At 35.1% G+C, this 13,742-nt stretch overlaps 1 protein-coding gene across 3 annotated transcripts in view; it reads left to right on the top strand.

The window, feature by feature from the left end:
• The window catches only part of LOC106623148 (uncharacterized), a 200,143-nt gene extending 187,244 nt beyond the window's left edge, over positions 1–12,899 (top strand). For 2 of the 3 annotated variants that reach the window (XM_070112226.1, XM_036371518.2), the window contains exons 4-6: positions 1,435–1,580; positions 3,998–4,372; positions 4,441–12,899. In XM_070112226.1, the coding sequence (XP_069968327.1) occupies positions 1,435–1,580; positions 3,998–4,372; positions 4,441–4,583 (664 nt within the window). In that variant the 3' untranslated portion in view covers positions 4,584–12,899. The remainder of the gene's footprint in view (positions 1–1,434; positions 1,581–3,997; positions 4,373–4,440) is intronic. The other variant, XR_011397195.1, reaches the window with a different exon arrangement.
• The last annotated feature ends 843 nt before the right edge of the window (positions 12,900–13,742 follow it).

Genomic DNA, 13,742 nt, shown 5'->3' with positions numbered 1-13,742 from the left:
GGTATACAACCTCAAACAACATTGCACAAATATGCGTTGTATAATTTAACGTTACAGAAAACTTTTACTGCAAAGTTTACTTTCGCAAGATGCTGTTTTGTTTTTGCGAATGTATAAGGATAATAAATGTTAAAATTAAAACCAAATAGTTTAATTATAAGTAATTTCTTCCGTTTCATCGAAAATACAAGCACAGCATCATTAAAATATATAGGAAAATATATTATATTCTAGCCATCATAGGTACATTATTTGCCATAATCTCTGAATTTAATGCAAATTTAGTTTTAAAACAACTAATAAAAAAGCTTTACAATTACACTTCGCAATCGTTGCATATACTTTTACTATTCTATATAGGACTTATACTTTTTTCTATAGGACTCGTAGATTTGCCAGAAATCGAGATAAATGTTCAACCACCCCCCTCCACTTCCTCCGAATTCAGATAAATATAAATTTTTCTTTAATGTTTGTCATTTTATCTTTCGTTTCGGATGGTCTTCAACCTACTATGAATTTCATTATTTTTTTAAAATCATTTTCAAAGGCAGTTTACTTAGAATCTTTTTTGAGAAACCGCCATATTTTCAATAAATTTTATTATGCTTATTCCTTCGAATAATTACTATATTTAACATAAATTTAATGAAATCTGTTTCGTTTTTTAATTTCTGGTGATCCAGTTCAGAGATATAGTGGTCACCGAAAAACGTCTTTTTTGAGAGGAGCTCCGGATATCAGCTGTAGCTCTTTTCCAAATAAATATTTTTACTAGTACTAAGTCTTAAAATATAGTTAGATAGATACCATAATATATGTATAAAGTTTTGGATGAATAAATTTAAAATTTTTCTCGGAAAATTCTGAAAAATTCATTTTTTTCGGCCTTCTAACTGTATATAACCCCTTTAACTAACAACAACTTTGCACTATTTTTTAAACTGCGGGAGACCGATAAAAAAATTCTACCTATTCTGCATTGGGATATGTCAGTGTTGTGTCTTGTAGAGTGGTGTTTTGATGTAGTGGTTGCGTGATTCGAGAGGGGTCGTAGCTTATTAGCAAGCGTTATCGATAATACCGAACTTCAAACTAAAAAGCAGTTCGGTTTTAATCCGTAATAGGAAACATTTTTTATAATAAAAATTTTGAGATACGTGGAAATATTTTAGACACCATAAGCTTAACTCATCCTTTCTAGTCTTTGTAAACTTTAATTTATGGCTGCGGGGTTTTGAAAAATGTCCAGCACTTACTATTTTAAGCAATAAATTACCAATGCTTGCGTTATTTCGGTGGAAATGTGAAATATAATTCTGTGCAACATTCGACTTTAAACCTTAGATTCGCTCATTATACCTATTATTATTATCATGCACATATCACAAATATCTAGTAAATTATTCAAATAACTTATGTCTTTATTTGTAGATTAAACACTGACGCCCGATCTCAAACTCCCTCACCGAATTTGGGTGGAATTAACAAAACCGAGTCTTCTAGAAGTAGTTGTATAACAGATCAGCGGTCACATTTCCAACCTTCTTTTACTGGCCAGCAACTAGATCAATCCACAAGTGAGTATAATATTTTCAAACTTAATTTCTATACGTCCAATGTCCAAAGCGATAAAAAATTCCAATATTAAAATATCAGGAATAAAAATTGTCTTATAGGTTCAAATTAACCACATTGAAATGAGCTATCAACAACCGAGTCAATAAGTAGATTCTGCTATGGTAAAGTGGTCTATTAAATGTTAGTAGTACAACTGCTTTCGCACCGAATGTTAAACAAATTGTTTCCACAAAAATTTATTGATATTCATATAACTTTTTAAATATATATTTTTAAACTATATATCCCACTCCTTACTGTGAGACTTCGTACCTTTCGTATCTTAATTTGTGAGTTATTTAAAGCACTTTGTCCGATTGGTCGGGTACAGTATAAGCCTATTATTATGTGTTATAAATTAATAAATTCTTGACACTATAAAATTCTCAAATATTTTTGCGAAGCACGAGAGCAGTGATTAGATTATCTGCTGAGAATTTCATTATATATATTAACGAAATTCATTTTACCCTTAACCGAGATATTAATTAACGAGATTAGTTCGCGAGACAAAGGTCACGAAAAATCATCGTATTTGGATAACTGATTGGCGCAGCCAAGTACGAATAGCTTGATGTAATTGATTAAGAGGTTAACAAAAAGAAAAAGATGCCGTAGCTTATGTGGGATGAAATTCCACACTTGTACTTGGTGTCGCAAAAGCGAGGGTTTAATTTGAGGGTGAAATTCGTCAGATCAATGTTGAATTGCCTGACAGTAAACAGATGAAGTGATATCTGCTATTGTGTATGATAAGTGCGAAATAAGGCCATACTAACGGGCCCTCTTGGATTAATTTGCTATTTAACATAATTTTTGCCTGCGTTTTAGAATAGAATTTCCCGAATTCGGTGTTTAGTATGGTCTGCTAGAGGAGGTTCTCAAAAGTAATAATATATAATTTTTGGTTGCCGGAATTTTAAAATCGAAGGTCGTCAATGCAAAAAGGAGTTCTACGCGAAGAACGTTGCACTCCCCAGTATTGGAACGATCAGGATTACCTTTTTAAAACGCGGCCAAAAGCCGGCAATGCAGAGAGGAGTACTACTCTAAAATACGAAGAATGTCAGATAAAGCAAAGGCAATAGTGTGACTATACCGAGTTCAGGGTTTTTATTCGAAAATTTACCGATATATTATATTTAATCATAAATTCGCACAAAACAAACAAATCAACTTATATCCTTTACTATATGAATTTATGTATGTTTTTTCTAAATAAAATTTTAGTATTAGCTATTTTTTGTTTACCTACTGACATTTGCATGCCTAAATCAATGTGACAATTTACTCTTTATATTTTCTAAACATTTAAAAATCACATGTTTACTACAATACTTTAAATCAGCACCACAATAGCTGTTTGGCCGAGCTTTCTCTCCCGATTACAGAAAGTTATTAAATACTATAAAAAATCTGTATTGTAAGATTTTGTCTTACCCAAGATCAGAACCATCGGGTGGATGGCGTGCATGAAAACATTTTATATTTTGTTGCAAAGCATACCCGGATATCACTTGCCATAGGTCGGGTTATACATATACCATGTGATCATTTCCACCCGGTTAGGCCAATTTAAACTGCGCGCGAGTTAGATGGAGTGTACCGGCGGGAACCAAAAAACCAATTATTCGTTTGTAGATTGGTACAACCTTTTTATGATTGTGTGAAGTTTGACCTGAATGTTAATTAGTGTGTGTTTGGCAACTGTTTGTTAACGACAAATCTGGCGAATAAGGTGGCTTAGCGACGACTCTTGTTTCGTGCTTTACCAAAAAGTCTAGCATTGACATACCAAAAAATTAACCAAAATGGTTGAGTTGATCTATAAGAGATGTTGAGATCTTCTGCTAGAGATAGCAGATAGAAATTTACTTTTATCGATTCGGTTGGGGTGCGCAGTTTAAATGAACCTGTCTAGGTGTAATTTGATCCTCAGTGTATACATAAAACAAGAGACATGAAGACAGGTCTGTTTTTTACAGAATATCTGGTGACGTCCAGTGCTGGACATTTAGTTCTTGTCCGTTTGTTCATAAATACTAAACAAAATAAAATACATTTAAAGCACATTGATATTGATATGTATCTCGTATTTCTGCGTAAATCGAATCATCGACGGATGATTAAGAAATGCGACTTAAGTTTTCACCTTTTTGTTTTTGTTGAGTAGCGCGCTCGTAATCGATTTAATTATAACAAGATCCCCAACATGCCTGTAAAAGGAATACGTGAAGCAACATCATAGATTTCAAACACATATTTTATATAATTATTTTAATTAGAAATTTCCTACATTAATTTATAAAAAATACCGCACAACTTAATTTCTATGTTTCAATAAATAAAAAGTTTCATATATTTACATATTTTATAGATTCGATGGATCCAATTCGCGGACCTTCGCCGCTTCAGGCTATATTTGAAAACACGAAAGGACCACTGCCAAATCCTGGACATTTACTTGCAATGAAAAGTCCGTTTTATAGAGGAGAGAGGTCTCCATTGAATATTCCTTTATTCCCTTTGAACGGTCAACGTAGATGGTCTGAAGCCGCTGCAGGAGAAGTAATAGATGAAAATTCAACCGATGCCGAAAATCAAATGAGACGATGGTCTATGCCATGGGAAGCGGTAAAAACGGATCAAAATACAGTAACGTGGTATCAAACTCGAATAATGCCCATAAATAATATCAGCTTACTTAATCACAAAACGCCATGTTCTGATAGAAGCGTATCCAATACACCTGGTATGTTAAAAAATAACATGTAAAATAAATAAAATGTTTATTAAAATCTTTCAATTTTCTCACTTAAGATCTAAATTGGCAATCTTATGCAACAAGCCACGATGGATTGACGGAAGCAATTCAGCTTCTCTCCTGTCGACCTTCAAGACCTCATGCTCAAGTATTACAAGGATACACTACGCAGCACACTAATATTCAAAACATTGAATAATTTATTAGACTTTGGATATAAGATAAAAACATATGCATATGACATTTTTTAATATAGGAATTAGAATCAGATAGATTTGAGTTTCAAACATCAGTGAAAGATAATATCAGAAAATGTAAATGAATATAGAAGAAGCAAATGTTAAATGAAATCTTTTTGAGTACTAATTTGTAATTCCACATGAGGGAAAATATAACTTAGAAAAAGAAAAATACACCACACAATATGCGAAATGCTATAAATAGACACAACGAATATTCCTATATAAAAAACTGCGCATACCTATTTAGATTTATGTTTTCAATTTCTATGATATGACAAATTTATAATTATGAAAAGCCTTTTGAATTAAAAAGGAGGATTACTGGCAAAACCCCAGAATTCATAATAAAATAACCTTTGATATGCAATTTTTCCAACTTTTGTATGTGCATTGCGTAAGCAATATACTTATTAAACAAATGATAATAATAAAACTGTGGCTAAGCGGTCGCGTTTCCATTTATATAGTGGCTTAGGTCGTAGGCGTGAAGGAGTTAAACACAATCCGAATACGAGCATATAAGTTCGAATCTTAAAACCCATGTAAATTAAATTTTATTTAATTTTTTTATTTTATTAATTGGAGTCTAAGCATATCATAATTCAATTTCTTTAATAGGATATTTTACTTCCTGATATAATTAAAATATATCAGGAAAATATGTTCATATGTTTAGGTTTATTGAATATTTCCTTATTATGCGTATTTACACAAATGTGATAATCACATATCCATTCTTAAATACACGTACGCTGATGCTTGCTTCTTCTTGCCCCGCACAAACAATGACTTTTGTATACTTTTTGCTTTTTGCGAGTTGAACGATCGCAGTCAAGGAGGGATTGGGGCGCACTGCTACATAATTATATCAGATATATATTTTATTAATCGAATTTATTTTAAAAACGATTATAAGTATGAATTTATGTGTATTTATATATATATATATAATATATATTACATTACAAAAATAATTCATAAATGCATCAGTATTTTTCAATACAAATTAAGCAACATATTAATATATTATGAGCCCTCACTTGACACGCCTCTGTGCATGGTGGCAAGCCAACGAAATAACGGCGAGTTCACGCGGACATTGTGTTGTTTAAAAAAACTAAATGACGACTTTGTCGACAAATATACATATTTACATACATACAAACGAGCTCGCATACATATTGACGCCAAATTTTGCGCATCTGGCGGAGTTGACAAAATTTGTTTGAATCGACAATGACGGTCGGCTATGTTGTCTCGTTTGTCCTTTTTGCAGTGGTTTGTTATTGAAAGTTGACTTATGCTCTTTTGAAATATTGCGATTACCGATTGGGATGCATTTTCATAACGTCGTATTTAGATAAAATGGGCTAAATCGACAAACTATGAAACAATGATAATAAGTAAACATATAAAAGTACTATATGCAGTGTGCTTAGAATATATAGAAGTAGTTAATGATTTCATATGAATAGCAATTTTATATAAATGTTATAATTTAATGCCATAAATAGTGCATAATATGAAAAAAATTAAAATAATATTTTAAATCGCTAAGAGGTCATGTTGCCAATTCTCCTTTCTGAAGGGAACACCAGACAAATTCTTCAATTTCTGATTTTTAGCAAATGTTGTGAGGAAGCAGTTTGTGAGGCAACATACAAATGCGAGGGGGATGGTAGGATTTTCAGTGATACAAATTGTAAAATTGAAATTTTGCTGATTCTTCAATTATACTGAAGACATAATGTTTAATTTTTTGCGAAAGACATATTGAGGGACATACATATGTACATATGTGTACATATATGCAAATATATTTGGACATGCGAATGAAGGAAGGCAATTTCAAGAATATTCACATATAGACATATGAACCTTTGAAGCAAGTAAACAGCAATAGCTGTTTGAGTTCACAGATTAGACAAAATTACTTGAATATCGTCTGTGGTGCTGCTTGTTTAGCACACTTCCTTATGGCAATGTAAAATATTTTGCCTAAGTTCATATCCTATCATATATTTTTATATACTCTTTTTTTATTTTTATAACTCTTTTTTATTAAATGATATTTTAATTATATTTTCATATTATTTCCCTCATTATTTATATTTTCTTGTCAGAAGTCAATTTCTTTCGTTTTTATTATTTAAATTTTTGTTTATGCGCATACCAAAGAACATCTGTGCATATGTATGTATATACATTTTGCTTATAGAGTGGTGTAGTTCGTTGCGTACCCTGAAAGGTGTGGTGACATTTTATTTTCGAACTTGCACGTTTTCGATGTTCCCTCATCGTAATTAACATTTTAGAACAGGTAACATTTGCTCCTTCTCTATTCATTTACATTCTCTGATAATATGTAGATATTTTGATACCCTACATCTAGCAAAATGTTGCACAGGGTAAAGTAGTTTTCTGCACCTAATGATTGTATGTAACAGCAAAAGCTAATCGAGATAGACATAAAGTTATACAGGTAAATCAAATTATTGACGAGGCGTGCAATAACTTAAGAATGTTGGTATTGCAGATGAGCCACTCCCATAAAATGCGATAATATAAAGTAGTATAACTAAGCCTTAATTGTAATGCAGATTATCAAATATGCGAGGTGCATCTGTGGCGTGGGATAATAACCACACTCACTTTTCATACAAAGGATATGTTGAAAACTACTAAACGTGCGTTAACTCGAAACACGGAAGCGGAGATTTGACAGTAAAAATGGTACAGGTGGGCTGAAATAGAATCGGTACGAAAATTGAGCAATTGGCGTGGCATTCATTCGACTCGACCAATTCCAAAAAAACTTCTTCAAGTCTGCTAAAAATGACAATAGCCCTGCCATAAGTTTTTAGGGCCTCATATACACGCTTGCGCAATTTTGTTCTGAATACTGCAATAGGTTAAACTTCTACTTATCCAGAATAGACCCCGACATACTAAATATATATCCAACATGCAATGAGGCCCCGCATGACTCTAACCACTTCTTTGCATGCCCAGCGAACCCCACTCATTCAACACCCCTCTCCCTATGGTCCGACCCCGTTGAAACAACACGTTTTCTGGGCTTACCGTTAGATGGTTTCGACCATTTACATCGGTCAATATGTAGTGTAGTGTCGAATATATCAGTCGATAAATTATCAATAATGATTTTTGTTATTCTAGTGCAGTTTATGCTTCACATAAAAATTCATACAAACACACTTCTTAAACAGACTCTTATTTAAATGTGTAAGCTCAGTCGGAGTATACATAATATAGTGATTTTCGAATTTCCGGTTGAAGTTATATCGTGTATATTTGTTGGCCAATAAGTTCGATATTGTAATAAAATTAAGTGTACATATTTTCATAAATATAAAGGGGTTTAGCAATGAATATAATCGGAATCGCTATAAACCCTTGGTATATTATATTAAAATATAATGAAAAGTTATTTATGTGAGTTGATTTTGATATAAATATATCGAACTTGAAGCAAAATGTACAAATGAAACTCTGTGAATATATGACCTATAGTATAAGTTAAGATGATGACAATATGATTGGCGGTGTTTCACTCCGGCCCCGGAGTTCTCAAAGAAAGCCGTACTTTCACTAAAGGGCAAAGCAATTTTTTGAACTTATAGTTGGACGGCTGTCCCTAGGATGAGTTAAAATATTCAATTTACAAAGAAGTTTGCAAAGTATTTTAAAAATATTCGTGACTCAGAAGAGCCCGTTAGCCATATGAGCAGCTGGAAATTTTCTGCACGCTTTTATGAGAAACTAAGTTTTTGTCGCGGTGTTATCGTATCCGTAGAATCTTCGGCAACTCTCGAATGGAATATCAACAAAAAATCGAGTCTGTTAAAGAATTGCAGTCTTTGCTACTAAATGTCATAGTTTGCTAATAAATAAATATTATAGGAAAATGTTTTGAGGCAATCAATACAAGATCGCGGAATTTTCTTGACTGCAATTTTTCCGGTAATTAAAAAAATTTTCGTCTTCGGGATCTTTTTCCTACCTGCATAAAGAAGTGGATGAAAATTGCAGTAAAGAAGAAATTGAATTCATTTCTACGTCATACTTGACAGCGTTATCTGTGGAATGAAGAAAAATTCGCCGCAATGGCATAGACGAATTTTCTCATTTATCCAATGAAGCTTTTTACCTCTGACATGTTACGATGCAAATTGAGAAACACGTCTTTCTGCATACTAAAGAAGAAGAATAAGAAGACCGGGACTTATGTTTCCTCACTCTCTTGTCTCCTCTCTGAACCAATCTGTGCTTCTGATGAAGTTCAACAGTATAAATAGTTTTATGTGCGCAGCTTCCGATACGTCCTCCAGGAACCCTCGACCGATAGTTGTTTATTTTTCTGTACATTCGCATAGAAGATGTTTTACAGTATCCTCTTCTTCTACCTCCTGACAGTTTCAACAATAGTCATTGTAAGGTGCATCTAGCCTGCTGGCATATCTACCAATTAGAGAGTGGAATGTTAGCTCTCCTACTAGAGTTCTTATGTCATTCCTTTTGAATTTTATTAGTCGGTTTGGAGGGCTCATGTTCTATTCTCCCTCTGCTTGGACAGCTCGAGCCCCTCTGTAAATATTATGCGTATGCGGACGACCGTCTTCTTCTGGATGAAGGTCGATCGCGAATAGAGTTGGAACGGGCGGCAGGACAATTTTTAGAAATTGTAAATAGTTGGGGCTTAGGTGTGGGGGTTGACATACCGACACCGATTGTCCGGGTGAATGGGTCAGCATCAGGTATGTGACACGATTGGGGCCTTGGACGTCGCGCTGTTCGCACCATATATCGTGGTTTATTTGTGGCTTGTGCCACTTATGGTGCCGTAATATGGTGGGAATCAGCGTGAGCGGTCTTGGGCAGTGTTCACATCTTAAAGTGAGGCGATTATCGTACCAGTAGCGTAGAACTATCGTACATGAAACGAAATTATCGTACTTTTAAAAAGAATGACCATAATTACTTTAACTATTGCTAATTTTTGCAGTTTTTCTTGGAGGTGTAATGTCCAAATCAACATCAGTTGGTTTAGTATGATTTATTTCTTCGGAATCTTCACGTAAAGAACTCATTTTTCACTTTACAGCTACAGAGTGAAAATGATAGTTTATATATAGTTTATAGCCAATGAATTAAAGTTTTCGATTGACATACTTACTCATTAATATAAAAACACAATCATTTAATATAGAAGCATAATCGCGTTGAGCTTCCAGTTACAGTTTTTTTCGAATTACTATTTTAAATCTTGAACGCGAGCACGTTAGCTCAAAACAATAACAAGAATAACAGTCAACATTCGAACACTAAATATGCAAAGTCTGAACATAATCGAAATCAAACCACAATATCGATATTATTTGTTCGTTGAACGAACCAGTAGATGTCGTTGTGAGCAAAAAGACGGAAAAAATATTTGCTAGCAGTAAGAGCCAAGAGCTCGCGCCTTCTACTCTTTTTTCCTATAAAAAAAAAAAATCGCCCAATTGTCTGTGAGGATAGAAATAAGATACATTTTTAATTCATCATAATGAAAATTATCGTACAATCTGCGTACGATAATGATATCATATCGTACATCGTACGTAGGCATGAAATTATCGCATATGTACGATAATTATCGTACGGTTGCGATCACTGGTCTTGGGTCGCCGACCACTCCTCTCGGTGTAACGTTGCACGTTTGCCTGGATGCGACGCAGGTTTTATTAGTTGCATCCTCTCTTGACCTGATTGTCATACAGCGAGCTGTTGCATTCAGGTAAAGAAGGGTCTTAAGTGTGTCATTGCTGCGGAATGACTGGATTTTTGATGATGACGTGGAGATTTTGTCTGAGTCTGGGTTTTTGGTTGACGGGGCATGGGCCTCTGAATGCATTTTCGCATCAAAGGCACCTTTCTGATAGGGCGGGGTGTTTGTGTGGGGAGCGATGTGAAGACTGGGTTCTCTTGATCGCGGATTGCCCGATGTACTCGGACTTTATGGATCTCGGGGGTAAGGGGATTAGCTGGACTGACGGACGTTTAGATGTTAGCGGTGTGATCTCCACTAGTCGGAATGCCGAACAAATAGAGTCGTTTGCGCGTGAATTGTTTAGGCAGCGAAGGCGTTTAACTGGGAATTAGGGTTAGCTTCTGGTGTGATTGGGTTCAGCCCCTGGTTACCAGTCCAGAGCAGTATGGAAGCTCAACTGGTAGTAGCTTCGGCTACGAGGTATAACTGGATACTTAATTCTGGTACCACGGGGAACAGGGGCCCTTGGAGTTTACTCCAGCCAGCTCATGCGGACTGACCCTTCGTAGAGTATTGTGGTAGTTGTGGTTGACACCCTAATGCGGGAAGAACTGACGTTTTGTCAGTTGAATGTGGAGTTGCATTGCAACCGGGTGCCGAGCCCAAAATACGGCAGAGGTTTTAGATAGGCCTCGAACCCTACCAAAGCGGTTAGTGCGTCCATTCCACACTACCAGTCGATACTGAAAAATTCCTGGCATTTTCATGGCGCTGATCAACGCATTTATTTGATCCGCTGTGCTTTTGAGCTCCGTAAGGTAAGGTTGTCGTCGTTACCCACGTTAAACTCTGTACATGACGGTGGCGGACCCGGATTTCTTAGTAACACCTCCAGCGTCACATTTGTCAGCGCAGCCTGCACCCATTTCCATTGGGCTCTGGGGATTCTTTTTTCGGGATCACCCTCATTCAGCACGCCCATGATAATTCGGTTTCGGGACCCATCGCAAAAGATGTTGCGGGCGTTACACCCGTTGTCTAAGGTCTCTTGGCTGACGGCTTAACCCCTTCAGCTGATCTCTGTCGCTTGGCTGCCTTTACTGGCGGCTCAAACTTGACGTTTGTTATCACTGCTCTCTTGCAGTCAATCGATTTCTGAAGCTCCTTCGTTATCTCTTCTTGGCGGTTGCAACTCCACTTTTCTCAGTAGTTTGCCTTGATCGGGTCTTGAATTTTAAAGACAGGCCACTCTCTGGCAGACGTACTACCAGCAACAGCCCCTTTGACATTTCCATCCTCCTCTTGCTTAGCAGCCAAGCTTTGTCTACAGGGTTTGGATCTGGCTGCCTCTGGTGCTACTACTTTCTTGGAGCCAGCCTTAAATTCTGCCCCTTTACTAGTACTTGCCTTTTCACCAGGACCAAACTTTGCCTGTCCTCATGCTGGATGCTTTCGAGCTCGTACCGAACGCTGCTCTCTTTTGGGAGCAACTATCTCCGGCATTCTTAAAGGAGCTCTGGGCTCCTTTCCATTTGTTAGTTGTATTGTTTTTGATGTTCAGGCTCTTAATAGGTTCCACGAGTGTAGGGGAAAGTACGTCCGCTTGCGCATAGCCCCCGCTACGCAAGTAAGGCTATCTTATTACGGAGGGCGCCAGGTATCCGTAAGTTCTGTTCGAGACTGGGCTATTTAAGGGCCCCCAGTCAGGTTGATCCTCGGCAAGAGTCGGATGACACCTTGATCCAGCCCTTTTTGTACCCCAGACCATAGTAAGGCTCCTTATCTGTATGCTCTGCTATTGAGGAACAACGAACACACAGGTAAGAAGTCTGACCTTAGCTAGATTCCTCACAACTACGGTAGGGGCGGACTGTCTTTGATTACGTCGTGAAACTGTGGTATCTATTACTAGTCGGCACCCCTTGTAAGTACCATATAATTGAAGATTAGAGGATTTTAAACTGTATGTTTAAAAACGTAATCAAATCTTGTTAACTGTCAACTTTGTTGTCGGTATATTTATATATTCCGGTATAATCTGAAAAAATATGTTTGACTGAAAGTCTATGTATGGGCATTATTGATTTTCAAAATCGTACAAAACAAATTGGTTCTACCCAACATAAACAAGAAAACAAATTTAATACAGATGTGATGAAAGCATAAAACACTACGTCTTATTTAATTTATTCTTTAAAAACATATAGTTAGTAAAATTTATAAAGTATTTGAAACATCGTGTAAGAACTTTCCCCTGGGACCGGTTTTTCTCTCGGCGGCCTTGGTGGTATGATCGCTAACTTCATTGTTACCAAGATTTGTTTTGCATATATTAGATTAGTTTTACTATTGTGAATGGTTGAATGACAAATGAAAATGCAAATTTCCTTTTTTTCTTGTATTTTTAAAACTTAAGTCTGTAAATTAAATAAAGTCAATTATAGAAAATATAAATAAAGAGACGAAATAAATAAAGAGAAAAAAGACGCGGAAACAATAATTTATCCACTAAAAAACTATTGCGCATGCGTCAAAAGACGGTGCACCACAAGTGCCGACCGTTTTTTTTTTGAACATCTGGTATAGTTTGTTGGATTCGCTGGAGAGTAACGCTTGACGAATAGAAGGTAGATAAAAATTAGTACGTTCGTCATGAAATTACTAAATTTCTATGCCTTGACTCAGTTTCTAACATTGATCAATATTAACACACTATAAATCAAACAATTACAATTTTAAATAATTTTTTTTTTTGCCAATAAATTACTTTATTTTATAAAAACTAAGAAATAAGATTTTACAAATTTAAAAAAAAATTATGATTTTAAAAGGACTGGTTGTTGATCTAGTTCCATCCGAAATTCGTTGCGGTAATCATCACTAATCTATAATAATAATAATAATAATAAAAGGTTTATTAATACATAATTTAGTGCCTGATCGAAGGTTTTTTTGTTTTAATTAACGAAATGATGACCTCATTTTTTTCCACATTTTCGAGGAAAAATCAACAATGTTTATAAAAATTCGAAATTAAAAAATCTTTCGTTTAGGGTCTAGTTTTTCATGTTTTCAAAAAGCTGAATAAATTTCATTGAAATCTACCGAGCGGTTTCAAGCTACTGTGGTCACTAGTTCAAAAAACATAGTTTTATATATATACTTCGAATTTTCAGGATATTTATAAGATATTATACTTCAAGAAAATGCGTGTTTTTTTTTAATCTGACTGCTTCTATCCCCTTATTGCGTCAATAGATAGTGTAAATTATTTAAAATTTTTCATAACAAGAAATTTGTAGAAAAATATATTTTTACAGATCAGTTTCAGTAAATTTTTAAT

This window comes from Bactrocera oleae, chromosome 6 (genome assembly GCF_042242935.1).
Source record: "Bactrocera oleae isolate idBacOlea1 chromosome 6, idBacOlea1, whole genome shotgun sequence".
NCBI lineage: Eukaryota > Metazoa > Arthropoda > Insecta > Diptera > Tephritidae > Bactrocera > Bactrocera oleae.
The sequence above is the reverse complement of the archived record's forward strand: the minus strand, read 5'-3'. Positions and strand labels throughout refer to the sequence as shown.